The sequence below is a fragment of the Pristis pectinata genome, chromosome 18, assembly GCF_009764475.1.
Source record: "Pristis pectinata isolate sPriPec2 chromosome 18, sPriPec2.1.pri, whole genome shotgun sequence".
NCBI lineage: Eukaryota > Metazoa > Chordata > Chondrichthyes > Rhinopristiformes > Pristidae > Pristis > Pristis pectinata.
The window spans coordinates 7,062,723-7,089,722 of NC_067422.1; the positions used below are offsets into that span (position 1 = coordinate 7,062,723).

A 27,000-nucleotide genomic window follows, 5' to 3' on the forward strand; every position below is an offset into this window, starting at 1 on the left:
CACTGCAGAGGCTGGAAAAAAGGTAGAATCTCAAAATATTTTCCTTCCCCCACATCCACTGTGTAAGCTAGAAGATCCAATGGAACAGCAGAAACGAGCGCTTTTTTTATTGAAAATGTTCAAAATCCTGAATAGCTTGGACCAGTTAAGTAATGAAGTACCACTTCCGTTGTCAGAAAAATCCAGAAGCAGAGGGCAGTGATTTAGGACGATAGGTAAAGGTTACACAAGGAAAATAGTCTTATTCACAGTGAGTGGTAACGACCCGGATCGCACTGTCTGAAGCAGATTCAATCAGGGCTTTCACAAGGAAGTTGCATGTGGACTTGAAGGGAAAATATCATGTGGCCTCAATGGAACATTATATCCTGAAATGTTGGCACAGGCTGAAAGGGCCAAATGGTCTCCTCCTTTATGACTCTATCAACCCCACCACAGCCAAAAACAAGTTAATAAAAGTTCTTCACTGAGCACCTTACCTTCACCTGGCCAAAGCCGATGGTCAGAGCAGCAGAGCTGGTGAACCCCTTTATTACCGGGGAAGAGATGAAGTCAACTAGGAAACCTAGAAGTAAACCAAAGCGGGTTAGGATCCAGCAAACATGAACCGACTCTGTCTGGGGTCAGAGCCCAGACATTGGCCGAAAAGCAGACCAGCATTTGTCCCTCGGATTTGTAAATAGATTTCTTTATCAGTCACATGTACATCGAAACACACAGTGAAGTACATGTTTTGCGTAGAGTGCTCTGGGGGGGGGGCAGCCCGCAAGTGTCGCCACGCTTCCGGCGCCAACATAGCATGCCCACAACTTCCTAACCCATACGTCTTTGGAATGTGGGAGGAAACCTGAGCACCCGGAGGAAACCCGAGCACCCGGAGGAAACCCGAGCACCCGGAGGAAACCCACACAGACACAGGGAGAACGTACATACTCCTTATAGACAGCGGCCGGAATTGAACCCGGGCTGCTGGCGCTGTAATAGCGTTATGCTAACCGCTACACAACTGTGCTGAAAATAACAGGGCTTGGCTGGATTGCTGAAATAAATCCCAAGACTAAACTTGCATTTCCTGTGCCTTTCAGAACCTTGGCACGTCAAATGGCACCCGTACAGTCAATGAAGTACTCGGAGTCTTGTCACTGCTGTAACGTAGGGAATACAGAGCTCCCACAGGCAGTGGAAGTTGCCAAATAATATTGAGCAAGAATTGAATGTTGTCCAGGACCCCAGAGATAACTCCCCTGCTCTTCCTCAAAGTCCATGCCACGAGTCCTTTTGCCCAGAAGTCAGACAGGGCTTCAGTTTATCAAAAACAAAATGCATTTACTGTAAGTTTAAAATAAAAACAGAAAATTCTGGGGATATTCAGCAGGTCAGGCAGCTTCTATGGAGAGAGAAGCAGGGTTGATGTCTCAAATCAGTGACCTTCCAAAGGACCTCATTCCTTTGACAGTGCAGCACTCAGTGTGGTGTTAGGACACCAGCTGGGACTTTATGCTGATGTCTCTGTACTGGGTCAAACCCATGATTTAAGCTACAGAGATGCAAAAAATAAAGGCTCTTCAGCCCACTCTATCCAAGCTGACCATCAGGTAGACATCTACAATCCCAGTCATCAGCCTTCTACACCTTGGCGATTCAGATGCTTGTTTAGATACTGATTAACGTTGAAAGAGTCTCTGCCTCCACCATCTCCTCAGGCAGGGCATTCCAGATTCCAACTACCCTCTGGGTGGAAACGCTCCTCCCCAGATCCCCACTGAACCTCTGACTCGAGAGGCAGGATGGTTACCCACGAAACAGCTGGAATCCTTGGCACGTCCCGGCTGCCAGCGCCGGAATTGTCCATCGTTGGTACCAACAGTGACTCCCGAATCCAACACAAGTGCATGTGCCTGTCCCCCACCAACACAGGACATACTGGGCAACACAGCAGGATGGTTCAGATCCCTTCCCGTGCTTCTGTCACCCCCACCCAAACCGAGGGAACAAAAAAAAAATCAATGGTCAACCACCGACTGAGCGAGTTTGTGGTCAGGAACTCACCGAGGTGCAGGATTCCCATTGCTAGTTGAATGCAGCCACAGAGGAAAGCCAGGAGCACAGCGTACACCGGGTCGTGATGAGCGTACGTGGACACCAGGAGGGACATGATCGCTGTCGGACCCAGGGTAATGTCTTTTGAGGTGCCAAGCAGGCAGTAAATAAAGCAGCCCATGAAGGAGGAGTAGAGGCCATACTGCAAAGGAAACCAGGGAAAGGTTCTTGACATACTTAAATAACGCTTAAGTGAGAAAGTTCATGTTGTCTGGACAGGAATGAACTGGAACCTGGGTTGGGAACAACTCCAAGGACTTTATTACTTGAAACGTAGGAGGCTGAGGGCTGGCCTTATAGAAGTGTACAAAATTGTGAGGGGTATAGATAGGGTGAACGCACATAGTTGTTTCCCCAGAGAAGTGGAACTAAAAACTGGAGGGCGTAAGTTTAAGGTGAGGGGTGAAAGATTTAAAAGGGACCTGAGGGGTAACTTTTTCCACGCAGAGGGTGGTGTGTATATTGGATGCGCTGCCAGAGGAAGTGGTTGAGGCAGGTCCATTAATAACATTTAAAAGACATTTGGATAAGTACATGGATGGGAGGGGTTTAGAGGGATACGTGCCAACGAGACTAGCTTGGTGGACACTATGTTAGCACGGATAGGTTGGGCCGAAGGGCCATTTCTGTGCTGTATTACTCTAACTCTAATGGAAAGCCACGTCTGATTGTCCACCTTCTCAGAACATCCAGCCATCAAATACATGATCACTGTGGCAGTGGGAGGAAGAAATGCAGGCAGCCAATTTGTACACAGCAAGATCCCATAAGCTTTATGTGGGCCAAGACTCCAGGGAGAATTACCACCTCTACAGGAGGTGATAGGATTGGAGGAAACTCAGCAGGCCAGGCAGCATCTGTAGAAGGAGAAAGAGTGAACATTTCAGGTCAATGACCCTCAACTCTTTCACTTTGCAGCATTTTCTGCTTTAAATCTCAGATTTCCAGCATCTGCAGTACTTTAGTCTTCAGACAGGATCTGGGGTCGGCCTCACACCAGACAGGCGGCACCTCCGACAGTGCAGCACTTCTGCAGCATTGCATTGGAGTGTGCAGGTCTCTGGAGTGAGACTTGCTCATCGAACCTCAGCTGGTACCAAGTTCTGAGGAAGGATAGTCCAACCTCCATTTCTCTCTCCACGGAAGCTGCCTGACCTGATGGAGTGTTTCCAACGTCAATTCCAATTAAAACTCGATGCTGATGCTCTCTGCTGGGACGAGCACTGATCACAAAGCAACACCAGCTACCTGAACAGGAAGTCCGGCAATCTCGGCGTAGGCAAGCGCCTGAGGTACCACAGTCAGCCCTACAGTCACCCCGGCCAGGAGATCCATTTGCAACCACTGAGCCGAGTAGCGGGGCAGCCACGCCAGTATCGGGAAACACCTCTGCAAGGTGCGGCGGGAGCAGACGTCCCTCAGCACGGACGCCATCTCGCCTCAGGCTCCTCTCCCGTTGTCCGAGGATGGGTCTTGCCAAGTGCTTCTCACTGGAGCCGACGGATGGTTCTTGTGATGACATCACCCTCAGTCCCCGCCAACGGCTTCAGAAACCGCCTGCTCTCCCCTTGTTGTCCCGGGATCCCTGAAGAATAGAGGTTTAAAAATCACTTGGAATTATCTTTGGTAGACGACATCTTGGATCAGAGTCAGGCAGGGCATGTGGTTCTGGGAGAGTTGTTATTGCTAGGATGCTTCCCCTGACTGGGGCCTAGATTTAGGAGCACCCATAACATAGAATAAAACATAGAACTGTACAGCATGGCTCACAACTTGTACCGAACTAAATAAACTAGTAAAAAAAAGCCTAACTACACTAATCCCTGTCTGCACAATGTCCCTATCCCTCCATTGTCTGCAGAGCCTCTTAAACACCTCCATCGTATCTGCCTCCACCACCACCCCTGGCAGTGTATTCCAGGCACCCACCACTCCTTGTGTAAAAAAAACTTGCCCTACACATCTCCTTTGAATTTACCCCCGTCACCTTAAATGCATACCCTCTAGTATTAGACATTTCCACCCTGGGAAAAGAAACTAGCTGTCTATTCTATGCCTCTCATAACCTCATAAACTTCCATCAGATCTCCCCTCAGCTGCTCCAGAGAAAATAACCCAAGTTTGTCCAACCTCTCTTTATAGCACATGCCCTGGTAAACCTCTTCTGCACCCTCTCCAAAGCCTCCACATCCTTCTTATAATCGGGCAACCAGAACGGAGTGCAATACTCCAAATGCTGCCTAATCAGAGTTTTATAAAGCTGCAACATAACTTCCCAACTCATTGCCTCAACTAATAAAGGCAAGTGTGCCACATGCATTCCTTACCACCCTATCAACCTGTGTAGCCACTTTCGGGAAGCTATGAAGTTGGATCCCAAGCTCCCTTTGCTCTTCAACACTGTTAAGGGCTGTCAGATCGGTTATTTTTGAATCCGCAGGTTCTTTGAGGAGTCCAAGAATGAGTTGAAAACAACTTGGTGCTTCACAAAGTTTTATTGGAAAAGTTTAAAACAAAGGAACTGTCACAGAGCACATGGCACTAGCTTTACTACTGGGAGACAAAGGAACAAAAATGAGCTACAGGGAGGGGGAAGAGACTGATTAACAAAAAAATGACACCTTTTATACCTGAGATAAGAGGTACTCCTTAGATAACAATAGTCCAATCAGAAAACCATGGCAAAATCAACCAATGAGAAAATATGTGTTCACCTGATGGACGAACCAATAAGCTAAGAAGCTGTTATACCTTGTACGGCCACTTGAAGTGTATTAAACACTACACATGTTAAAAATTACCTGAAAAAAATACATACATATACACATACATACACGGTCTAATCCAACAGAGTGTTGCAGTAACAGTGTACTGTCTCTTTACATTTGATCTCCCAAGGTGCAACACTTGGCCAAATTCTACACTATTCACAACGCCACTGATCTTTGTATCGTCCGCGAACATACTAACCCGCCCATCCACGTATCCATCCAAGTCATATATCACAAACAGCAGAGGCCCCAGTACGGATCCCCGCAGAACACCACTAGTCACAGACCTGCAGCCAGAATAAGTCCCATCAACCACTACTCTGTCTTCTACGGACGAGTCAATTCCGATCCAAATGGCCAAGTCACCTTGGATCCCATGCAACTTAATCTTCTGGATGAGCCTCCCATGAGGGACCTTGTCAAATGCCTTACTAAAATCTAGATAGACAACATCCACGGCTCGACCTTCATCAATCACCCTCATCACCTCCTCGAAAAACTCAATTAGTAAGACCTGACGTCAGTAAAACATCCCCCCTTCTCAATCCACCATCGTCGCTTCAACTCTCCTGCCTTCCACACAGCCCCACACCTTCCTTCTTGTGCCCTTCTCCACCCCACCTTCTCTGAACCTCAAAAGTTTTTTTTTCCCAGCTCTAATGAAACGTTGACTGTCTCTTTCTCCACAGATGCTGCCTGGCCTGCCACCAATTTCCAATACGTTCTGCACTTATTGTAGTGCCTTTGCAAGAGGTGCTGTTAACAGATTCAGGATAAAGTCCTCAGCAGAGGGGAGAAATGCCACCTCACAGCTCCACTTCAATCCTGACCTTGGGTGCTGTATGGAGCTCGCACTGTAACCACGTGGATTATCTGGGGGTGTTCTATTTCCCCAACTTCCTAAAAACATGTAGATCTGTAGGTTAACTGGCTACTGTAACTTGCCCTAGTTGTGGCATAGGTGGCAGACTTCATGGGAACGTGGGGACTGATACTTTACAAATCAGTGGGGAATGGAATTGATCTGAGAGTTGGCATAGACTCGGTGGGCTGAATGGCCTATGTCACGAGGAAATATTCAAATTTTAGACTAAACTGAGGAGAAATTTCTTCATAGGGAGTTACGAATATCCTGCGAAATTCCCCATCCCAGAGCGTTTGTGAATGGTTAGAAACCAACTCCGCTGCTGGATTGCTGTCCAATACTCAACACCATCCCAGCCAATGAAACTGCATTTGATTGCCACCCCATTCATCCCTCTGAACACAAGAAATAGGAGCAGGAGTAGGCCATTCGATATGATTGTGACTGATCTGTCAGTGGACTCAGATCCACCTCCCTGCCTTTTCCCCATAGCCCTCAATTCCCCTACTACACAAAAATCTAAGTGTCTTAAATACATATAATGAACCTCATTCCTTCCAACTCTGTTTCACCATGGTTGTTGTATGTACCATCTACCTAACACAAGAGAGAGGCTCACCCAGCATCTCCCAAACCCACAGCCTCTACCAGGAAGGGCAACAAACACATTGGAACACCTCCAGCTACGGACTCCCCTGCAAGTCACACACAATATCGATTTGGAAATAAATCCCCTCGTTATCACTAGGCATAAATCCTGGAAGCCCCTACCCTGACAACACTGTGGGAGCACCTTCACTAGAAGGACAACGTGGGTTCAAGAGAGCAGCTCAGCACCACCATCTGAAGGGCAGTGCGGGGGTGGGCTATCGATGCTGGTACCACACACGACGAATAAAATAGAACCAGAACGGTTTGAACAGCCTCACACCACTCTAATCACCAACTCTGCAGTGAAACTGTGAATGGTGGGGGAAGGAAGCCGGAGAGAGAATCCACCGCTTAGGATGCAGCGTCACTGTTGTGGTCCCACTACTGGGCTGATTTCAAAGATACAGGACTCAATAAAGGATCCATCTACTCACCACAAACTGGCGAGTTAAACCCCGAGAGGAAGTGTCAGGATAAGATTTAGGACCAAAAGAGACAGAACAATACACGAAAGACAGAAACACCCATAGAGCGACGGAGCCCAGAGCAACAGAAACACAAATTCGACCAAACTTTAGAACTCCATTTGAAACGTTCGACTTATCGCAAATACGTGAAACATCAGGTTGAACCAGCAGAAATATTTACAAACGAACTGCAACCACAGCACCGACTCAGTTCCCCTCCCATTAGTGCTGAAGGAATGTCTCAGGGCGATGGTGTAACAGACAAGCCAGAGGGGGAAGGAAACGCCAGCCGCCCCCAGGTCAATCACTGCCCTCGCACTTACACAGCCAGACTCTCCACCACCGTATCCTCACTCACCCAACCCAACACCATCCCGACGACCCGTCTCCCTGCTCCCGGACCGGTCTCCCGGATTATTTGAGGTCCATCACGTGACCGCGCCTCATGTGATCGCCACCAGAATGTATCATGTTCACTTCCGGGAAGCTGACTGGCTCTGGGACCAGCCCTCGCTGGAGTTTCATTAATTTAATTTGCTCAGTGAGTTTGCAGATTGGTCACGGTTAGTTAGTGCACAGCGCGATTGTAAGCAGAAAGAAGTTCGAGTCCAGTCACAGATGAACTCTGTTCTTTAATATTGCCAGTGTCCCTGTACACAATGACCCCACCGTTTGGCGGTCCCTTCTGGGTCTGGCTCCTCTTGGGGCTCAGCGGTTCGTGGGCTCAACAGAAGAAGAGGAACGTGCTTCTCATCATCGGTAAGGACCTTAGCATCTGCTCTCTCTCAGCCTCTCCCCACCCCTCTGACTCACCTCACCCCCACCACCTCTTACCCCCCCCCCAACCCAACAAGAGAGTTGGTTTTCTCTCTTGTTTTACAAATGCAACAGTCCAAGTAACCTCCTTCGATACCATAAACCACAGCACCTTCCTATAGGATGAACAGAAGACCATTATGTATAAAAATAGTTTAGTTTATTAAAATCATTTACTTTTGGCACCTTGACATCACTGGCAAGGCCAGCATGTATTGGTGGGTGAGCTGCCTTCTTGAACGGCTGGTGAAGGTGCTCCTGCAGTCAAAGTCAAGTTTATTGTCGTGTGCACAAGTACATGTGTGCTCAATAGTTTACGGTAGCATCACAGAGATACAACATTCACGGTGCTGTTGGGAAGGCAGTTCCAGGACTTAGGCCCAGTGATGATGAAGGGAAAGCAAAATATTTCCAGATCAGGACGGTGTCTAACTGTGAGGGGAACCTGAAGGTGGTAGCGTGCCTGCTACCCTTGTCCATCTTGGTAGACGCTCTGCCAGAGGTAGACGCTCTGCCAGAGGTAGACGCTCTGCCAGAATAGCTGGGGTGAGTAACTGCGGCGTATTTTGTAAATGGTGCACGCTGCAGGCACCGGGGATGGAGGGAACGAAGGTTTAGAGTGGTCGAGAGGCCTGCTTGGTTCTGGATGGTGTTAAAGTTCGGGAGAGTTGTTGGAGCTGCCCTCAGCCAGGCAAGCGGAGATCCTGACTTAGGCTTCGGAGGTGGTGGAAAGCATTTGGGACGCCAGGAGGTGAGTCATTCGCAGCAGGGTGCCCGTCTCAAACTCACCTGTCCCACCCCAGAACATTGATCGTGGGGGGCTCAGCGATGGCAATGCCCTTGAATGTCAAGAGTAGGTGGTTAGACTCTCTCTTGCCTGGTACTTCTGTGCCTTTTACAGCTACGATTAACAGGGGAGAGACTAATAAACTGGCGGAATGGGCAAATAATTAGCAAATGAAGATAAGTAAGAGGAATTTTGCTGAGGCGGTCGCTGAGTACTTGGAAGTTGCAAGCAGTGGTGGTGTGGCTGACCAATGGGATCTTGGAGTACAAAATACACCAGCCACTGAAAGTTCTTCCACAGGTTAGCAAGGCCATGACAAGCACAAACCAACAAGATGGTGCTGGAGTGTGGTGACTCCTTGCAAGCTGCTCTCTGCAGATCTATTCATTACCTCTATTATAATCATTCTACTCTTTTTAATTTAAATTCTAAGACTCTAAGAATTACTAATAAAATGTTCTTTCATCAGATGGACTTTTGACCTCTCAAGCTACCTGGCCATGACCTTGTGCCTTATGGTCTGCCTGCACTGCACTTTCTCCGCAACTGTAACACTTTATTCTGTTATTGCTTTTACCTTGTACTATGATCTGCATGGATGGCATGCAAAACAAAGTTTGTTACTGTACCTCGGTACGTGTGACAATAATAAAGCAATGTACCAAGCACCAGGGTTTACTCTTGATCAGACCACACTTAAAGTACTGAAAAAGCTCATAGAGATACTAGAGAGGGTGCAGAGAAGGATTATACAAGGGTTTATCTGTCAGGACAGGATAAACATATTGGGTCACTTTCCTCCAGAGAGAAAACTGACAAACTCAAGGTCCTCAACGTGATGTAAGTTTTTTTACAGAGAGAATGTCCCCACTTATGAAGCGAAGCAAAACTCGAGAATATTGATACAAGACAGTCATCAAGAAATCCAATAGGGAATTCAGAAGAGCCTTCTTTACCAAGAGGTGAGGATGTGGAACTCACTCCCACAGCGGCTGGTAGAAGCAAATAGTGTAGCTGCATTTAAGGGGTGTGTGAATACTTGAGAATGGAACAGGGGTTTTGGTGATAGGTTTAGCTGAGGAAAAATGGGAGGACGTGCGAGGAGAGCATAAACCATCATGGACTGATAGGGCCGAATGGCCTATTTCTGTGCTGTCTCTTCTGTGATTAACGTTAGCCAGGACACCAGGAGTAACTCACCTGCTCTTCAAAATTATACCAGGAGACCTACATATAGAATATAGAACATAGAACAGCACAGTGCAATACAGGCCCTTTGGCCCATGATGTTGTGCCGACCTCTAAACCTCACCTAAGACTATCTAACCCCTTCCTCCCACATATCCCTCTATTTTAAATTTCTCCATGTGCTTATCTAGTGATCCTGAGGGGGCAGGTGGGTCCTCCATTTAATGTCTTATCCAGTGACAGTTTGTCACTCCCTCAGCCCCACTCTAGAATGCCAGCCTTGAATTTTGTGCTCTAGTCTCTGGAGTTCCTTCTGGCTCAGTGCTATCCCTGGAGTGTTGACTGGTATGTACAATGTGTTATGCGCCACGCAATAGAATTCTCTTGGAAAGCCCCACAGTGCGTGGTGCACGCAGGCAAGTTCTAGGGTGGTCCTGTCTGCGTGTAATGTGTACACGTGGAGATTATAAGTTAAGGTATCTTTATTGGTCACATGTACATTGAAGCACACAGTGAAATGCATCTTTTGTGTAGAGTGTTCTGGGGGCAGCCCGCAAGTGTGGCCACGCTTCCGGCGCCAACAGAGCATGGAGCAGATGAACGAGGCATGGTTGTTGCAGTTGCCGTGTGATTCTGGGTTGTGGGGTTCCTGCTGCGTTGGATAACCCTGTGCTGTGCCTTCCCTGACAGCTGATGACGCCGGGTTTGAGAGCGAGGTGTACAACAACACGGCGATCGGGACGCCCAACCTCAACCGGCTGGGCGGGCGCAGCGTCATCTTCAGGAACGCCTTCTCGTCCGTCAGCAGCTGCTCCCCCAGCCGCTCCGCCATCCTCACCGGGCTACCCCAGGTACGTGGGCCCGCGTGACTGGGCCCTGCGCTGGTACGTGGGCCCGCGTGACTGGGCCCCGCTCAGGTACGTTGGCCCGCGTGCCTGGGCTACTGTTGGAAGGGGGTCTACTGGGACCAGCCCGCCACACAGATATATTTACTGTTGTAATTACTGCCACACCCAGTACGTTAACCAGTTTAACTAGACTGCCACAGGTGCTTTACTTGGGTTAACTCCTATTTTAGCTAGACTGCCATAAGTACGTTACTGGTTTAAACAGATTGCTGGATATGTTAACTGTAGTGACCAGATTACCACAGCTGGGTTAACTATTTTAACTGGACTGTCTGTGATGTGTTAACTATTTTAACTAGACTGCTATAGGTACATAACTTGCTTTAACCAGACCACTGGATATGTTAACTATGGTAATCAGATCGCCACAGGTGCGTTAAACTATTTAACCAGCCTGCTGCGCATTCTTTAACTAGTTTAACAGATGCCTGCTTATTGTTACTATAGAACCCAGATTGCCATGGGTGTGTTAACTATTTTAACCAGACTGCCACAGGTTATTTACCTGGTTTATTCAAATCCCTGGCTACATTAACTATTTTAACCAGGCTGCCGTTAGTATAATATCAGAGGTTAGAGCATCACCAGCCCCTGGGAAGGTGGGTTGTGGTTTGGGAGCAGGGGGCCAGTATCCCGCTCCCCCGGGGTAAATCCCAACACAAACATCCAGCAGGATCTGACAGAGAGAGGACAGGAAGAGGCCGGCAGTGGGTCTACCCAAAATGTTGTGCATTAGTGGGTCAGAGTTGGAGCTTTGGTGCCCAAGCGATAGGTTTGTGAGGGAGTACAAGGTCTGGGAAGGTGGAGTTGAGATGTCAGGGCTAGTCTAAAGGGGCCAAATGTCCTGCTGATCCTGATGCCCCATGTGCACTCTAGTGTTTTGACTGTAGGGGGCTAACTGTTGTTCAGAGGTCCCATAATGGGTGTCACCTCCCAAGCTCAGGACGGGACTCGCGCCTGTCCCTGCTCCCAGTTAGTGCCGCACTGTCACTCTGGGACCTCCTGTTGCTTTCTGCTCCCCCTGAGGGCTGACCCTGAGGGGGCCGGTTCTGCGTTGGGCTTTGGTGACCCTCTGCTCGGCCAGCCCTCTGTAGCCCTCTCTCCTCCCTCCAGTCACAGTGACTCTCTGATCCGCTCTCCAGTGAAATCAGCAGAAGGGAAGGTGGGCAGGGAGCGTAACGGGCAACCTCCCCACCTCTCACCACTGCCAGAGGAGAACACTTCGCCTGCTCCCACCTCGCCTGCCCTTCCCACAAAGCATTAGAAAGCTATTTGGCTGTGGGGGCATCACCGTATAAGCACACACATACACTAAAGACAAAAGGAACTGGTCAGTTACCCACTGTGTAGAGAGCTGGTGCCATCCCACACCTGTGTGTGTGTGTGTGTGTGTGTGTGTGTGTGTCAGTGTTGCACAGCAGCTGAAACCCGTTGTGTTGGGTGCCTTTGTGACATGACGTTGAAGGGGATCGGGAGTCAATGCAGGGAACTGAGTGTTTGTTTTGTTCTCGGCAGCATCAGAATGGAATGTACGGGCTCCACCACAGTGTCCATCACTTCAACTCCTTCGATGCTGTCCGAAGTTTACCGTTGCTGCTCAGTCAGGCTGGGATCAGAACCGGTGAGGACCTTGAGCATTATTACTCAGCCCTAATTCCCAAACCTTCGCACTGTCCATTCAGTGTCTTCTGTCACTCACTCATGCGGCTCTGTAACCCACCCTCGCTGTGTGTTACCCTCCCTGTAACGTGCCCTGGACAATGTAAGATGATATCTTTATTAGTCACATGTACATCTGGAGGCAGCCCACAAATGTGGCCACGCTTCCGGCGCCAACATAACATGCCCACAACTTCCTAACCTGTACGTCTTTGGGATGTGGGAGGAAACCGGAGCACCCGGAGGAAACCCACGCAGGCACGGGGTGAATGTACAAACTCCTTACAGCAGCGGGAATTGAACCCGGGTCGCTGGCGCTGTAGAGCGTTATGCTAACCACTATGTGCTATACCATGTGCAACATGTTATTACTGTGTGCAACACCTGAGCTGCCGTACATGCAACACGCTAAGGCCCGTGTGTGTTCCTGCATGTAACGTGCCCTTGGCTATTTTCTATCTGTACACAACACACTCTGGCTTGTGTGCTAAACTCTGTGCAGTACACTGGAACACATGTTCTACATACAGTGCACTGTGGCTTGTATGTTGGGCTGCAGACCCCAGCCTTTGTGTGACTGTGTTTGCCCCTCCTGTGTTGTGTTCCCCGTCTCCTAGAAACACAGCCGTGGTTTCCCCCCCACCGACATCACACACCCTTGTGTATTACCTTTGTTTGTCCAGGGATTATCGGGAAGAAGCACATAGGCCCAGAGTCTGTTTACCCCTTCGACTACGCGCAGACGGAGGAGAACCATTCCATCCTACAGGTGGGCCGGAACATCACCCGGATCAAGCTGCTGGTTGGGACCTTCCTGCGGGACACGGCGGACAGGTGGGTGCCCCACCCCCAGGGAGGGTGGGCTTGTTCCGGTGACAATGGGCTTTCCAAGCCCTGCTGTCTCAGTAGGTGGGATGTCCATCTGGGATCAGGCCTGTGCTTCAGTGTGACGGGGTGCGTCTCGGTGAGGTGGGGTGTCTGTCTGGGCTTGTGTCTGGGTGATGGAGGTGTCTGTCTGGGCCTGTGTCTGGGTGAGGGGGGTGTATGTCTGGGCCTGTGTCTGGGTTAGGTGGTGTCTGTCTGGGTGAGGGAGGGGGTCTGTCTGGGCCTGTGTCTGGGTGGGGGGGGGGGTGGGTGGTCTGTCTAGGCCTGTGTCTGAGTGAGGGAGGGGGTCTGTCTGGGCCTGTGGGTGAGGGGTGGGGTCTGTCTAGGCCTGTGTCTGGGTGAGGGGGTGGTCTGTCTGGCCTGTGTCTGGGTGAGGGGGGGGTGTCTGTCTGGCCCTGTGTCTGGGTGAGGGGGGGTGGGGGGGTCCTGTCTGGCCCTGTGTCTGGGTGAGTTGGGGTGGGGGTTGGGTGGTGTGTCTGGGCCTGTGTCTCTGCATTGGGTGCGTCTCCCCCCCGGACCAGTATCTCGGGACTCAGTTTAACCCCTACCCCGTGTGGTCTTTGCCTCAGGCCGTTCTTTCTCTACGTGGCCTTTCACGACCCACACCGGTGTGGACACTCCCACCCCCAGTACGGCGCCTTCTGTGAGAAGTTTGGGAACGGGGAAGCCAGGAATGGGCTGGATCCCAGACTGGAAGCCACAACACTACGGCCCAAGAGCAGGTGAAGGTTGGGTGTGAAAGCTGTGCACTGGGTGACTCCCCGCTCTCGCTCTCATCTGGCTGTGCGTCCTCCGGCACAGCTATCATGTACCTCGTTCACGTTCCCATTGGATCCATTTGGATTCCAAGGGTTCTTTGAATATTCCCCCAGCAGTGCGGCCTGAGTACAGAATCCAGAGGTCCCCCACACAAGTAGCAGGATCCCCGTCCAGTCCCTGATCCTTGCTGAGCTGCTCGCTTTGCCTGGTGCTACAACCTGGGGAGGGGGTTTCAGCATCATTTCCTGCACCCAGCACCCCATAATGAAAGCTGCCTCAGTCCACAACCCCTCTTTGGAAGAGAGTTTCCAAGGAGTTACCAACCTCTGAAGAAATTTCTTCTCATTTCTCTCCTGAAAGGTTCACCCCCCCATGATTTTTTTTTAAGACCATGACCCCTGGTTCTGGACACACAAGGGAGGGGAGATATCATCCGTACATCTATCCCTGTGAATATTTTCTTTGTTTCGATGAGGTCACCCCCCCCCACTCAGAGAGTCGAGGCCCAGTCAGCTCAGTGTCCCATCCCAGGATGACCCCCTCATCCCGGGACAGGTCACTAGTCATCTGCCACCGTGCATTTTTGAGTACTGGACTTTTGGTTGGTTAACTTGACTTGGATTTGGTTGTGGGAGTCTGCAGGAGCTGTTTCGCTGTCTGCTGAGCTCCTCTGCAGCTCCCTCCCTGGTTCCCCCGGCACTGTGCTGTGATCACTCACTGGGCAGAGGCAAATGCCACAACAGAAACGAGGCTTTTTTTTTAAAACCCTTTCAGGATTCTCTTCCCACGCGCTGTTCCTATTTCCCCAGGTGCCTCCCTTCCTGCCTGACACACCAGCATCCCGTGCTGATCTGGCTGCACAGTACACCACCATCAGCCGTCTCGACCAAGGTAAACTCACACTACACCTCCGTCAGCCGTTCTAGACCCAGGTGAGCTCTCAGTGGATGAGGTGATGGTTCTGGCAAATGGAGAGTTAGTGGGGAAGATGATCTAGTGTTTACACAGCACTAGCAGTGTTTCCCCGAAGCCTCAGACTGTGCAGGAGCAGACCCTGCACTGATGTTGGATGGGGCAGGGAAATTGCCCAGGGCACTGGGGAACACTCCCTGCTCTTTGAATAGTGCCCTGGGATCTGTTGAAACCATCATCAGTAAAGGTGTCAGTGTGACGTCGGTTCCAACAGGCGGACACTGACAACTCTGTGCTCCTCAGTGCTGGGGAGTCTCCGGCTGGATTTGATGCTCCCTGCCCTAGGGTTGGGGAGCCTGGTGCTTCTCCCACAGATCCGTCAGGTGGACCTCCCTTCCCAGGGGATCCAATTGGCTGCCTCTGCGACTGTCGGCGTAGACCTGTGCCCTGGGCTTGTGTGCAGGGTCTGAGCAGCTGATACGGAGGCCCCCAACACTACAGCAGGGTGGTCGCCTGGTTTGGGTGAGGGGAGTTCCAGCCACCCACCCGGGCAGTGGGGACAGTGGGCAAGGCAAGCACGTCCACAATGGGCCGAAAGGCCACTCATGATCAACCTTCTGCTCTTCCCTCTGGACGTCCTGCAGGGATCGGGCTGGTGCTGGAGCAGCTGTCGGAGGCTGGCCATGCGAGGACACGCTGGTGATCTACAGTTTCGGACAACGGGATTCCCTTCCCCAACGGAAGGACCAACCTGTACCACCCTGGATTTGCCGAGCCCATGTTGGTCCACTCACCGGAGCACCCGGAACGCTGGGGTCAAGTCAGGCCAATCCTTCGTCAGCCTGCTAGGTACGTGGTGGCTCAAAAGTGTCAGGGACCAGTGGGGGGCTTAAAGGCTCTGCCTCGGTGAAAGCGCCACCCCAGCCCTGCAGACAGTTCCCTCTTTATGGTTTATTATTGCATAGAGGAGTACAGGCCCTTCGGCCCGCAATGTGTGCTAAAACTAATTAAACGCCTAGCTAAACTAATCCCTTCTGCCTACACAACATCCATCTCCCTCTGTTCATGTGCCTATCTAAGAGCCTTTTTGACGCCTCTGGTGGATTGCCTACACTACCATCCCTTGGCAGCACATTCCAGGCACCCACCGCTCTTTTTTTAAAAAAAAAATCTTGCCCTGCACATCTCCTTTGAACTTAGCCCCCCTCATCTTAAATGCACGCCCTTTAGTATTAGACATTTTGAACCCTGGGGAGAAAGATACCGGCTGTCTACTCTATCTATGCTTCTCATAATCTCATAAACTTCTTTCAGGTCTCCCCTCAGCCTCCGCTGCTTCAGGGAAAACAACCCAAGTTTGTCCAATCTCTCCTTATAGCACATACCCTCTGATCGAGGCAGCATCTTGGTGAACCTCTTCTGCACCCTCTCCAAAGCCTCCACGTCCTTCCTGATTTTTTTTTCTTTGTCACGTACCGAGATGCAGTGAAAAGCTTTTGGTTTGCGCGCCATCCAGACAAATCATTCCAGACATCACTACATCTAGGTAATATAAAAGGGAAAAAAACACAGAATGCAGAATATTACGTTACAGAGAAAGTGCAGTGCAGACAGACAAATAAGGTGCAAACGCCACGACGAGGTAGATTGAGAGATCAAGAGTTCAGCTTTATTGTATAACAGGTCCGTTCAAGAGTCTTATAACAGTGGTGTAGAAGCTGCCCCCGAGCCTGGTGGTATATGTTCTCAAGTTTTTGTATCTTCTGGGCACCCTGCTGTACATCAGCTGGGGTCAGGTAGGGCTGTGCTGCCTTCTACAGTCGAATACCCTGCTGGCATTGATTGAGTCAAACAGCATGGAAGTGCGCCCTCCAGCGCACTGGGTAATGTGCTGACCATCAACCACCCATTTACACCAGTCCTACACTGATCCCATTTTATTCTCCCCACATTCCAACCAACTCCCCCTAGATTCTCCCCCTCACCCACACACTGGGGTCAATTTACAGTGACCAATTAACCTACACACACCCATCGCGTGTTTTTAGGATGTGGGAGGGAACCTATTCAGTCACAGGGAGAACGTGCAGGCTCCACACACACAGCACCGGAGGTGGGGATTGAACCTGAGTCTCTGGCACTGTGCTCTGATAACAGTGGCGCAGATGGTAAAGCTGCTGCCTCCAGCGACCCTGGTTCAATCCTAACCTTCTGTGCTGTCTGTGTGGAGATTGCACGTTCCCACTGTGACTATGTGGGTTTCCTCCCACATCCCAAAGATTTATAGGTTGGTGGGTTAATTGGCTGCTGAAAATTGCCCCTCGTGTATGGGTGAGTGGGAGAATCTGGGGGGAGTTGATGGGAACGCGGGAAGATAAGATTTCTTTATTAGTCACATGTACATCAAAACACACAGTGAAATGCATCTTTTGTGTAGAGTGTTCTGGGGGCAGCCCGCAAGTGTCGCCACGCTTCCGGCGCCAACATAGCACGCCCACAACTTCCTAACCCGTACGTCTTTGGAATGTGGGAGGAAACTGGAGCACCCGGAGGAAACCCACACAGACATGGGGAGAACGTACAAACTCCTCACAGACAGTGGCCGGAATTGAACCCGGGTCGCTGGCGCTGTAAAGCGTTACAATGGCCTCCTGTGTTGTAAGGAAATGTGAGCTGATTTGTGTGGCTGCTGCGAGACAAAAGGACATGGCACTAATGCAGGTAAATGGGATTAATGTAGGTGGGCAAAAAGGTCGGCATAGACGTGATGGGCTGAAGAGCCTCTTTCTGTGCCGTAGAACCTCTTTCTGTGCTGTAGAACTCTATGGCACTTCCAAAGACATGATCTGTTCCACCCCGGAGAAGCCTTCATTTAACCCCTCACCTGAGGCACAGTACCTCTTGACAGGCTACATCCTGCTGTGCCTTCATAGAACGTAGAACACTACAGCACCGTACAGGCCCTTCGGCCCACAATGTTGTGCTGACATTTTATCCTGCTCTAAGATCTATCTAACCCTTCCCTCCCACATCTATCTAACCCTTCATTGCAGGTTTATGTCCACCACCTCCAGGTGTGAGACTTGAACCCACCCGCTCCTGTCTGAGAGACGTGCACTCTGCCCACTGAGTCACACCCACTGCAGGGGTCTCTGCTGTCTGTCTGAGCAGAGGCGGGGGGGGGGGTGGGGCTGCGTTGTCAGCACGCTACTTGACTGCAGAAGGTAGCACAGCCCTGCCGGTTCTGACCACCTCTCTCCGTCGAGCCTCCCACGCACAACTTGCTGTCGGGATCCCCAGGAAGGTCAAGAGGCAGAGAGTCGGTCTCCTCCCACAGGAGGTGGGAAAGAGAATATTAATCCAGAAACAAATCATCTTGCTCTTTGTTTCTGCAGATATAACTCCAACTATCCTGGACTGGTTTTCCGTCCCTTATCCCTCCTACAGTATCTTTGGGAAGAAGATGGTACATCTCACTGGCAAGTCCATTCTTCCAGTCCTGAGCTCCGAGCAGCCCTGGCAAACGGCCTACGCTAGTCAGAGTCACCACGAGGTCACCATGTATTACCCCATGAGGGCTCTCCAGCACCTCCAGTATCGACTGGTCCACAACCTTCACTTCAAGATGCCTTTCCCCATCGACCAGGACTTCTACCTCTCGCCCACCTTCCAGGACCTGTTGAACCGCACGCGGTCTGGCCTGCCGACCCACTGGAAGAAGTCCCTGCACCGGTACTACTACAGGGAGCAGTGGGAACTCTTCGACTTGCAGGCAGACCCGGCCGAGATCCGCAACCTCGCCTCCGACCCCCGGTACCAGCGCGTGCTGGAGGACCTGAAGGGGCAGCTGAAGAAGTGGCAGTGGCTGACCGATGATCCCTGGGTGTGTGCTCCGGATGGGGTGTTGGAAGACCAGGCTTCCTACAAGCTGGATCCTCAGTGCAGACCCCTGTACAACGAGCTGTGACATGGGAGAGAGTGTAAAGGATTTTTACAATGGAGAAGTTGTCCATCTTATGTTGGTGGTGTTAGCAGGAGGAAATGTTGATAAGGGAACCCAGAGCACAGGCTGTGTCCTGCTATGTGGACAGGTTAGACCAATGTGAGCTCCTCCTATGCTGTTCTCTGATTTGTGTTATAATATTTTCTTGCATTGGATACTTACTGGGTGGCTTTCTGCAGTGGTTAGTACTGTTGCCTCTCATGTCCACTGACACAGGTTCAGTCCTGACCTCTGGTGCAGTCTAGGAACAGTACAGCACAGGAACAGGCCCTTCGGCCCAAGATGTCTGTGCTGACCACGATGCCTATTCAACTAATCCCAACTGCCTGCACGTGGTCTGTATCCCTCCATTCCCTGCCTGTTCATGAGCCTGTCTAAATGCCTCTTAAACACCGGAGACACCAGAGACTGCAGATGCTGGAAACTGGAGCAACACACAATCTGCTGGAGGAACTCAAGTGGATTGAGCAGCGTCAGGACCCATTCTGACGTAGGGTTTCGACCTGAAACGTCGACGATTCCTCTACACACGGGTGCGCACCCCTCAGCCTGCTGAGTCCCTCCAACGGATAGTTTGTTCCTCTTAAATATTGCCGTTGTATCTGCTTCCACACCTGACCGGAAGCAGTTAGTCTTTATTAGTCTTGCTGAGAACGTGGGAGCGGCCTGGCTTCATTCTAGAAGGCATTGCATAGTGCAAACTGTGGGTAATTGAGGGGCCACTCAGAAAGTAGGAGTAGGTCCCTCAAGCCTGCCCTGCCATTCAATATGATCATGGCTGATCAGCCCTAGGCCTCAACTCCCTCTCTGTGCCAGTTCCCCATTACCCTCAATTCCCAGAACTTTCAAAAACTTATCTACTTCCCCCTTAAATATGCCCAATGATCCTGCCTCCACATCCCTCCGGGGTAAAGAATTCCAGACATTCACCACCTCTGCAAGATGTTGTCCCTACGCACCTCAGATTTAAATGAGCATCCCCTCATCTTGAAACTCTGTCCTCTCGTTCGAGTTTCTCCCACTGGTGGAAACATCTCCACATCTACCCTGTCGTGCCCTCTGAGGACCTCGTAGTGTTTCAGTAAGATCACCCTCCTCATTCTTCTAAAACTCTGAAGAATATAGATCTAATCTCCATTGCTGCTCATGATTGGATGACCTGCTCATCCCGGGAATCAGGTGATTCTCTTTTACCTTCAAGGCCAGTGTATCCTTTCTTAAATAAAGGGAGCAAAAACTGTGCACAGTCCTCCAGGTATATTCTCACCTGTACTCTGTATAATCGTAAGAATATTTCCCTATTTTTTAAACTCTGACCCTCTTGTAATAAAGTACAATTGCTATTTGCATTCTAGAGTACTTGTTGCACCTGCCTGCAAACTTTTTGTAATTTGTGCACCAGATTTGTGCACAAGAGGACTCCCCGTTCTGCATCCTGCACACCTCCTGGGCTAATTCAACCTTCTCACTGACCCTTCACCCACAACTCAGTGCTTCGAATCTGCAGCTGACAGGAGCCAGTTCGGAACTGCCTGTTGCGCACACCCAGCTCCCAGGCTGTGAAGTGGCCCACCCAGAACAGGGCTCGGCTTCAGCTGAGCACAGGTTATACCAAAGCACCACAGACAGAGGGAGCAACAGCTCCTTATCAAAAGCAAACAGCTGCTCTGACGATGGAGAGGATTCAGCTGTTGCCATAAACATTCAGATAAAGCACCCACTGTGTACAGACAACACCTTCCCTAAAGGAACAAGTCAGCTTGTATAACTGAAAACTGCCAATGAGTTACAACAGATTCTTTACATAAACTATGAGCTTGCATATATATTAAACATTTAATGTGTAAAGCAATGAGCTTTCAAGTTTTTACCTCCGAGGGAAACATGGCTGCTAATTTGTGCACAGCAAGATTCCAGAAATGGAGAAGGGGTAAGTGACTGGGTGCCACAGTGGCGCAGCCAGTAGAGCTGTTGCCTCAACGCCAGTGACCTGCCAAGCATTTGACATCTCTGGGCCTGTACTCGATAGAGCTCAGAAGGATGGGGGGGATCTCATTGAAACCTCCCAGATACTGAAAGGCCTGGATAGAGTGGACGTGGAGAGGCTGCTTCCATCAGTGGGAGAGTCTAGGACCAGAGGGCACAGCCTCAGAGTAAAGGACTTGCCTTTAAAACTGAGATGGGGAGGAATTTTCTTCAGCCAGAGGGTGGTGAATCTGTGGAATTTGTTACCAGAGGGCGGTGGAGGCCAAGTCATCGGGTGTATTTAAGGTAGAGATTGACAGGTTCTCGGTCGGTAAGGGGGTTAAGGGTTACGGGGAGAATGGAGTTGGGGAAAAAAAATCAACCATCATTGAATGTTGGAGCAACTTTGATGGGCCGAATGGCCTGATTCTGCTCCTCTATCCTATGGGTTCAATCCTCACCTCAGGTGCTGTTTGTGTGGAGTTTGCACGTTCTCCCTGTGACCACGTGGGTTTCCCCCCCGGGTGCTCCGGTTTCCTCCCACGTCCCAAAGACGTGTGGGTTGGTAGGTTAATTGGCTGCTGTATATTGCCCCCCAGTCTAAGTACATAGTAGAAGCTGGAGAATTGATGGGAATGTGGGGAGAATAGGTTACGGGGAAAATTAAGGGAATTGCTCTGTGAACCAGCATAGACTTGATAGGCCAGATAGCCTCCTATGTCATATGGAAATGTGGAAGTTGGTTTTGACGCTGGTTGATTAAGGCATTGGCCAAAACACTGGTGAAACTTCCACCTTTTCCAAAGAGTATGGTGGGATGTTTTATGTTTTGAGAGCAGGCAGTCTGTCGGACAATGCAGCACTCCTGCAGTGTTGCACTGGTGGTGAAAGTTCACACACATCAGGCGAGAATCCCTCTGAGCTTGTTGATCTGCAGTGGCAACAGATCAACACCTTAAAATCCTTCGCTCTATCAAATCCTTCCTTATCTTCCACCAGCTTGCAACCCTTCAAAAGCTCAGCCAATTTAGCCCCACTATTGAGGGATTAGCCTACAGTTTCCAAGGCCCTAAACTCTGGAATCCCCTCCCCAAACCTCAGTTAAGATGATCCTTCAAACTTGCCTATTTGACCAATGCACTTGCTGTTGAGTACATCTGGGTGTTTACTGTGTTAAATGTGCTATTTAAATTCAGGTTGTTGTTGAGCCTCAACTGACACATAGGACATGGATTTCCACAAATGTTCCCCTATTCCCCAGTTGTAACCTTTGGTGAAGGAGTAGTGAGATCGCAAGAAAATGGCATGAACATTGTTCTATTTAACACATAGAGATACCGGAGGATATTTACTAACACCCCTTGCCGATGACCATAGATTTTGCAGTTCCTTAGTAACAAAGGAGAAGGAAGTCACAGGCCTACAAGCCTATGCAATGTGACCATGGATGGTCTATACCTTAAACTCCTTTTGTTCTAATATCTCTGCTGTGTTTCTAGAACCCTTGACTATTGGTCTGTCTTGAAATTTTCAATTGCCTGCAAGCTTTGGGAGAGAGACTTGGAGATTTTCACCACCCTTTGTGTGAAGAACTCTTCACGTTGCCCCTGGATCTGAGATTAAGGGTTTTCCCCTTAGTCCTGGACTCCCCACCAGCAGAAATAGCTCCTCTCTCTCCACCTTCAAATTCTTTAATTATCTTAATTCCCATTTCATCAGGAACAATGATGAATTTAAACCAAATTACATCCACCAAGTTCAGTGAACAATGAATGGATTTACCATTAAATAGAGACCCCATGGTCCTGTTTGAAGAGGACTTTACTCTCCTTGGCCAACATTCATCCTTCAGTCAATACCACCACCAAACGTTGTGCCAATCACCCATTGGTATTGGTTTATTATTGTCACTTGTACCGAGGTACAGTGAAAAACTTTTCTTACATATCAATTGTACAGGTCAATTCATTACACAGTGCAGTTACATTGGGTTAGTACAGAGTGCATTGATGTAGTACAGGTAAAAACAATAACAGTACAGAGTAAAGTGTCACAGCTACAGAGAAAGTGCAGTGCAATAGGGTGCAAGGTCACAACAAAGTAGATCGTGAGGTCAGAGTCCATCTCATTGTATTTAATAGTCTTATCACAGTGGGGTAGAAGCTGTCCTTAAGTCTGGTGGTACGTGCCCTCAGGCTCCTCTATCTTCTACCTGATGGAAGAGGAGAGAAGAAAGAATGACCCAGGTGGGTGGGGTCTTTGATTATGCTGGCTGCTTCACCAAGACAAACGAGAGGTAAAGACAGAGTCCAAGGAGGGGAGGCTGGTGTCCATGACATGCTGGGCTGTGTCCACAACTCTCTGCAGTTTCTTGCGGTCCTGGGCAGAGCAGTTGCCATACCAAGCCGTGATACATCCAGATAGGATGCTTTCTGTGGTGCATCGATAAAAGTTAGTGAGTGTCAAAGGGGACAAACCGAATTTCTTTAGCCTCCTGAGGAAGTAGAGGTGCTGGTGAGCTTTCTTGGCCATGGCATCTACGTGATTTGACTAGAACAGGCTGTTGGTGATGTTCACTCCCAGGGACTTGAAGCTCTCAACCCTCTCGACCTGAGCACTGATGATGTAGACAGGAGCACATACACCGACCCCTTTCCTGAAGTCAATGGCAAGCTCTTCTGTTGACATTGTATTCATGGGATCTTGAGACATACAAATATCCTATTGGCAGTAGATGCTTTGAGAAAACATGAACCATTTCTCTGACCTGTCTATCATGAAGTGATGGAAAAACAATTACTTGTTCAGAAGGGTTGTTCTCATTCCCCAGACCCAGTGACTGTGACCGGCGCTGTCTCACAGGTGAGAGGTGTTCATCTGTTACTGTGTGAATTAGTCTGTCACTAACTTTCAGTGCACTCGTCAATTTATTTAAAAACCTTTTTGACATGGATCTATATCGACTTTCCTTCCGGCAGGATGTTATGCATGTTCTCTACATGTTTCTCTCCATCACCAACCTTCCCTCCTCCCACTCAGTAATCCCTGTGCACCTGCCCCAATTCTCCAGGAGGAGAGGAGCTTTACCGGCCATCCCTGAATTCTGTTTTCACAGACTTCCATAAGTAGATTTTGTCTGTAAATCAGAAAATACACAAAAATCAGGAAGTATCCAAAAATCACTCAACGGTAACCATACCTCCACAGTTTTGTAACGATGGCATCAAAAGACTAATAAGAAAGAACAATTGTTTGAGGTGAGGAAACTAGTTCGGCCATTCAAAGGAACAAATGTATGTGTGTGCATCGGACTTTTGAATTTAATAATATCATGGGAGCTCATTTGTCTGTGGAGGTGTCCATAAGTGGGGCGTTCCTAACCTGGGACACCCTGGGCTTGGAACATTAGGAGAGATGACAGCAATAGGATAAAGAATGACGCTGAGCTGGAGAGGGGAGAAAAGGCAATGCTCATGAGAATGGTATTGGAATACTGGGTGTGTTGATGCTAAGGGTCTTGCAAATAAAGTTGACTAAACACAAGTAGACTTTGCCTGATTCAAGTATGTGCAGGAAAGGGAACATAAGAAGTAGGAGTAGGCCATTCAGCCCCTCGTGCCTGCTCTGTCATTCACTCTGATCATGGCTGATTTTTCACCTCAGTACCACTTTCCTGCACCAACTCCAGTATCCCACAGGTACGGGTGAGGTGCCGGGTAACTGGAGGGTAGTGAATGTTGTGCCTTTATTTAAGAAGGGCAGCAAAGAAAAACCTGAGCACCGTAGGCCAGTAAGCGTAACATCTGAGGTAGGTAAGTTACTGGAGAGGATTCTGAGGGATAAGATGTACGTACATCTGGGTTGATTAGGGGTAGTCAGCAAGGCTTTGTGCATGGGAGTTAATATCTTATGAAGTTGATTGAGTTTTTTTGATGAGGTGACCAAGAAAGTTGATGCAGGCACGGCAGTAGACATGGTTTATATGGACTTAAGTAAGTCTTTTGATAAGGTTCCACATGGTAGGCTGCCCTGGAAGGTTAGATCGCATGGAATCCAAGGACAGCAGGCTAATTAGATACACAGTTGGCTTGATGGTGGGAAGCAGAGGGTGTTGTGGAAGGTTGTTCCTTGACCTGGAGGCCCGTGACTAGTGGTGTGCCTCAGGGGTCAGTGCTGGGCCCATTGCTGTTTGTCGTCTATATCAACGATTTGGATAAGAATGTACAAAGCACGGTAAGTAAGTTTGCAGATGACACCAAAGTAGATGGTATAGTTGGCAATGGAGATGGTGATCAACAAATGACAGGTTGATCTTGATCAGCTGAGTACTTGGGCTGAGGAATGGCAAATGGAGTTTAATTTGGATAAGTGCGAGGTGTTGCATTTTGGAAAGTCAAATCCAGGTAGGACTTTCACAGTGAACGGCAGGGCCCTGGGGAGTGCTGTAGAACAGAGGGACCTTGGAGTACAAGTACATGGTTCACTGAAAGTGAGTCACGGGTAGACAGGGTGGTGAAGGCGGCTTTTGGCCCGCTAGGCTTTGTAATTCAGGGTATTGAGTATAAAAGTTGGTAGGTCATGGTGCAGTTGTACAGGACGCTGGTGAGCCCGCACTTGGGAGTATTGTGTTCAGTTTTGGTTGCCCTACTGTAGAAAGGATGTTATTAAACTGGAAAAAGTGCAGAAAAGATTTACAAGGATGCTGCCAGGACTTGAGGGACTGAGTTATAAGGAGAGGTTGGACAGGCTAAGACTTTATTCTTTAGAGTGTAGAAGACTGAGAGGTGATCTTATAGAGGTGTATAAAGTCATAAGGGGCATAAATAGGGTGAATGCATAGTCTTTTTCCCAGAGTTGGGGTATCAAGAGGGCATAGACTTAAGGTGAGAGGGGAAAAATTTAACAGGAACTTAAGGGGCAACTTTTTTACACGAAGGGTGGTATCTATGTGGAATGAGCTGCCAGAGGAAGTGGTTGAGGCAGGCACAATGACAACTTTTAAAAGACAGTTGGACAGGTACATGGATTGGAAAGGTTTAGAAGGTTATGGGCCAAATGGAATTAGCTTGGATGGGGCATCTTGGTTGGCATGGACCAGTTGGGCCGAAGGGCCTATTTGGGTGCTGTATGACTCTGACTCTATATCCCTGCACTCCTCTGAGACTCTGCACCCTCTTGGGTAGAGCATTTCCAAGCCTTATTATTCTCAGAGATTAAAAATGACTCCTCACCTCTGTCCTGAATGGCCAACCAATTAGTTTGGGAGGAAGCTCAGCATCTTGTTGTGGTCCATAAAGATTTTGGACATGTTGGTGAGTTTAATACCTGTTGCTCTAAACTTGAGAAACAACAGTCCAGTTCTCTCCTCAAATCACAAACCCACCATCCCAGGAGTCTACCTGATGAACCTTTGCTGCATTCTGTCCATCACTAGGTACCGGGCGCACTCTCACCAGGGCCTGTATAATTGGAGCAGGATGTCTTTATTCTTTCATAGTCAAATCCTCTTGTAAAGGCCAACGTACCATTTGCCTTCTGAACTGTTTACTGTAGCCCCATGTTAATTTTCAGTGATTTGTCTACAACGATATCCAGGTCCCACTGAACACCAAATCCTTCAGGTCTCTCACCTTTTGAAAAAAAAAATCATTCAGAGTTTCCACACCTTCCACCCAAGTAGATGAGCTCTCATATTTCTCATAGAGTCACAGAGCCTTTAGCTCACCACGTCCATGGTGATCATCAAATACTAAACCCATTCCACCAGCACTAACCTCCTATATTATATTCCAAGTGTCATGTCCTCTCCTATTCACTGAACCTGCCTATTTCTCCCTGAAGCGTCTCTGCACCTTCCTCACAGTCCACACTGCCACTCGGTTTTGTCCCATTGGAGAAGTTAGATATAATACACTTGGTCCCATCGTCCAACTTGTTGATCTGGGTTGTGAGCAGTTGTGACCCAGCACCGATTCCTATCGCTCCTCATTTGTCAGATTCTCACAGCCTGAAAATGAACCTAGTTTCCGAGTTCTGCCCACTAACCAATCCTTGATCTGCACCTGTACATTAATCCCCTATACCATAAACTCCGACGTTGTTTCATAATCCCTGGTATGGCACCTTATCAAAGGCCTTCTGAAACCTCAAACACACCTTATCCACTGGTTCGCCCTTATTTATTCTGCTAGTTACAACTTCAATAGAATTGTCAAATGTAAAATCTCTCCATGACCTGCATTGGCTCTGCCTAATCCTGTTGTT

The 27,000-nt window shown here is 49.2% G+C and overlaps 2 protein-coding genes across 2 annotated transcripts in view; one reads left to right on the forward strand and one right to left on the reverse strand.

Moving 5' to 3' along the window:
• The window catches only part of slc26a11 (solute carrier family 26 member 11), a 31,206-nt gene extending 23,870 nt beyond the window's left edge, over window positions 1-7,336 (reverse strand). The window contains 4 exon segments of the mRNA XM_052032625.1: window positions 480-565; window positions 2,050-2,242; window positions 3,349-3,685; window positions 7,213-7,336. Coding sequence (XP_051888585.1) covers window positions 480-565; window positions 2,050-2,242; window positions 3,349-3,534 — 465 coding nt within the window. The 5' untranslated portion in view covers window positions 3,535-3,685; window positions 7,213-7,336.
• A 21-nt stretch (window positions 7,337-7,357) lies between these two features.
• Window positions 7,358-20,531, forward strand: sgsh (N-sulfoglucosamine sulfohydrolase (sulfamidase)). The gene is given in 11 exon segments (XM_052032623.1): window positions 7,358-7,613; window positions 10,336-10,496; window positions 12,069-12,174; window positions 12,896-13,046; window positions 13,667-13,766; window positions 13,768-13,812; window positions 13,814-13,825; window positions 14,666-14,747; window positions 15,413-15,588; window positions 15,590-15,617; window positions 18,164-20,531. Coding segments are annotated over 11 exon segments (1,533 nt in total). The 5' UTR covers window positions 7,358-7,513; the 3' UTR covers window positions 18,736-20,531.
• Window positions 20,532-27,000: the final 6,469 nt, after the last annotated feature.